We start from the raw sequence: 2,219 nt of genomic DNA, 5'->3' as shown, positions 1-2,219 counted from the left end.
AAACCCAGGGTGTAAGGGCTTAGCTCTCATGCTTCAATTCAGCAAACTCTGCGGGACCATCCCAGCTGCAGGGCTCCAGGTGGGATCAGCCAAGGCCTCTCTGGGCCTCCAGCCTCCATCAGACCCCAGTTCTTCTCTCTGCCCAATTCTGTTTCTTTTATATCCAGACAAGTGTGGATTGTGAATGTGCTCCCCAATAAACTTCCTTCAAGCAAAACTCTATGCCAGAATGTGTTTTCTGGGAAAGCTACCTAAGATACCCAATAAAATATAGATAATTACTAAATTCCAAGGGATGCCTTTCCTGGGGATGTTTGTATAGCAATTATCATTATAACTAACATTCATGGAGTGATTTCTATGTGCCAGTCTAAGCACTTTGCCTTTAAGATAGTATTTAATGAAGAACAGAGCCTCACAGTAAATGAATGAATTTCTTTATTCTTTTTCTTTTTTTTCTGTATACAGAAATTTTATTCAGTTTTAAAAGAAAATGAGGACTTTAGACAAAGCTTTACCCTATAACAAAGTAAATCTGTCCAGCTTTAAACCAAATTCTGAGAGTAGCCAACTTCTATTTTTCAGCAGCTGGCAAGAGCTCCCTCAATGAGTTCTACTGACATTTCTATTTTCATCATCCCATATGGTATAAAACAAGACCAATCTAGACTCCTTGATAAGCTTTATGTGGTCATTTGAGTTTTATAAATGGTTTCTCTATGGTATGCCAAAATCATTCATGTGTTCTCTCCAGATAGCTTTACTGTAACATACAGCAATGTTTATCCTGGTGAGTGAGTCTTCTGTAAACAGTCAACCAATGCTCTGTGTTATGGAAACCAAGCTATATAAATTGAAACAATCCACAGGTTCTAATCTGGAAATACTAGGAAAACAATCGATGCATTAATCACAGCAACATGAAGATCTACCCTGTAAAGAATGATGTGAATGGCTACCCTAATACAAGTTTTACTTTTCTGGAACCTATAGGCCTGTCATTTAAGTCAATGACAGCAGCTGTGGCTTCATCCCGAGACTCAAAGGCCACCATGGCTTCACCTGTGGGCATACCTTTTTCATTGTACTTTAAACACACTGAACCTGGGATTACTTGATAGCCATAAAAGAAATCTAAAATCTCATCAATAGACACAGTAAAGGGCATGTTCTGCACTTTCATTACTGTTGGTCCTGGTTTTCCAGAACTAGCTACAAAGCCAGGGGGACGGCCAATATGGATTGGGCCAGGGCCAGGCCCAGGCCCAAAAGCTGGTGGCCCACTCAAATGCCCAGGGGCATTTCCAAGACTCGGAGGGCCACTTCCAAAGCCAGGGGAACCGCCTAAGTTACCAGGGCCATTTCCAAAATTCTGAGGGTCCCCTCCAAATCCCGATGGCCCACCCAAGTTGTTTGGTCCACCTCCAAAACCTGGAACATCCAATCCTAGACCAAGCAAACCACTGTTTCCAACTGAAGGCATACCAGGCCTAGCATCGCCAAAGGCCCCTCCTAATCCTGGAGGAGGGATTCATGGCCCAAAGGCATTTGATCCACCAAAATTACCAGGAAAGTTAAATGGAGGCCCATCGTTGGCTTCCTTTGATCCTACAGTCAGGAAGGCATGCTCTTCACCTCCTGCACTAGGTATTCCTGCACTGGGCATTCCCGCGCCAGGCAGTCCTGCACTGGGCAGGCCCGCACTGGGAAGTCCTGCACTGGGCAGTCCCACACTGGGCAGGCCCGCACTGGGAAGTCCTGCACTGGGCAGTCCCACACCGGGCAGTCCCGCACTGGGCATTCCTGGAACAGCAGGATTACCTGGCACAGGCATCTTTAATCCCTTTTTTCCTTGGGCAGGGGGATTTTTCTCAATCTCTCTCATATCTTCTAGGGTAACTACATGAACAAAAGCTTCTCTCCCATTAAGTTTTTTACGATGTAAGCGTTCAGACTTACGTGCATCATCTTCATTTTTAAACTGAACCAATGCCTGTCCTAGACCTTGCCCATTGTTATCAACAAGAACATGTACAGCATTTTCATCCACTGGGATTCCTTCTAGGAACTGAGGAACATCCATCGTGGTAATGCTGAATGGAATATTTGTTATGTGGGCACAGGCTTTGGCAGAGTTGACATCACCCTCTGGATTTAGTATCATTTCCCTCTGGTCATAGCTGAAGTTCTGCAGTCTTTTTCGAATCATATCTATCTTT

At 44.4% G+C, this 2,219-nt stretch overlaps 1 protein-coding gene across 1 annotated transcript in view; it reads right to left on the bottom strand.

Moving 5' to 3' along the window:
• Positions 1 to 907: 907 nt before the first annotated feature.
• Positions 908 to 2,219, bottom strand: part of LOC108299990 (RNA-binding protein 12-like) — a 3,427-nt gene continuing 2,115 nt past the window's right edge. The window contains 1 exon segment of the mRNA XM_017522593.2: positions 908 to 2,215. Within this exon segment, the coding sequence (XP_017378082.2) occupies positions 956 to 2,215 (1,260 nt within the window). The 3' untranslated portion in view covers positions 908 to 955.

Source organism: Cebus imitator, unplaced genomic scaffold, assembly GCF_001604975.1.
Source record: "Cebus imitator isolate Cc_AM_T3 unplaced genomic scaffold, Cebus_imitator-1.0 Scaffold24, whole genome shotgun sequence".
NCBI lineage: Eukaryota > Metazoa > Chordata > Mammalia > Primates > Cebidae > Cebus > Cebus imitator.
This window is presented reverse-complemented; position numbering and strand designations above follow the sequence as displayed.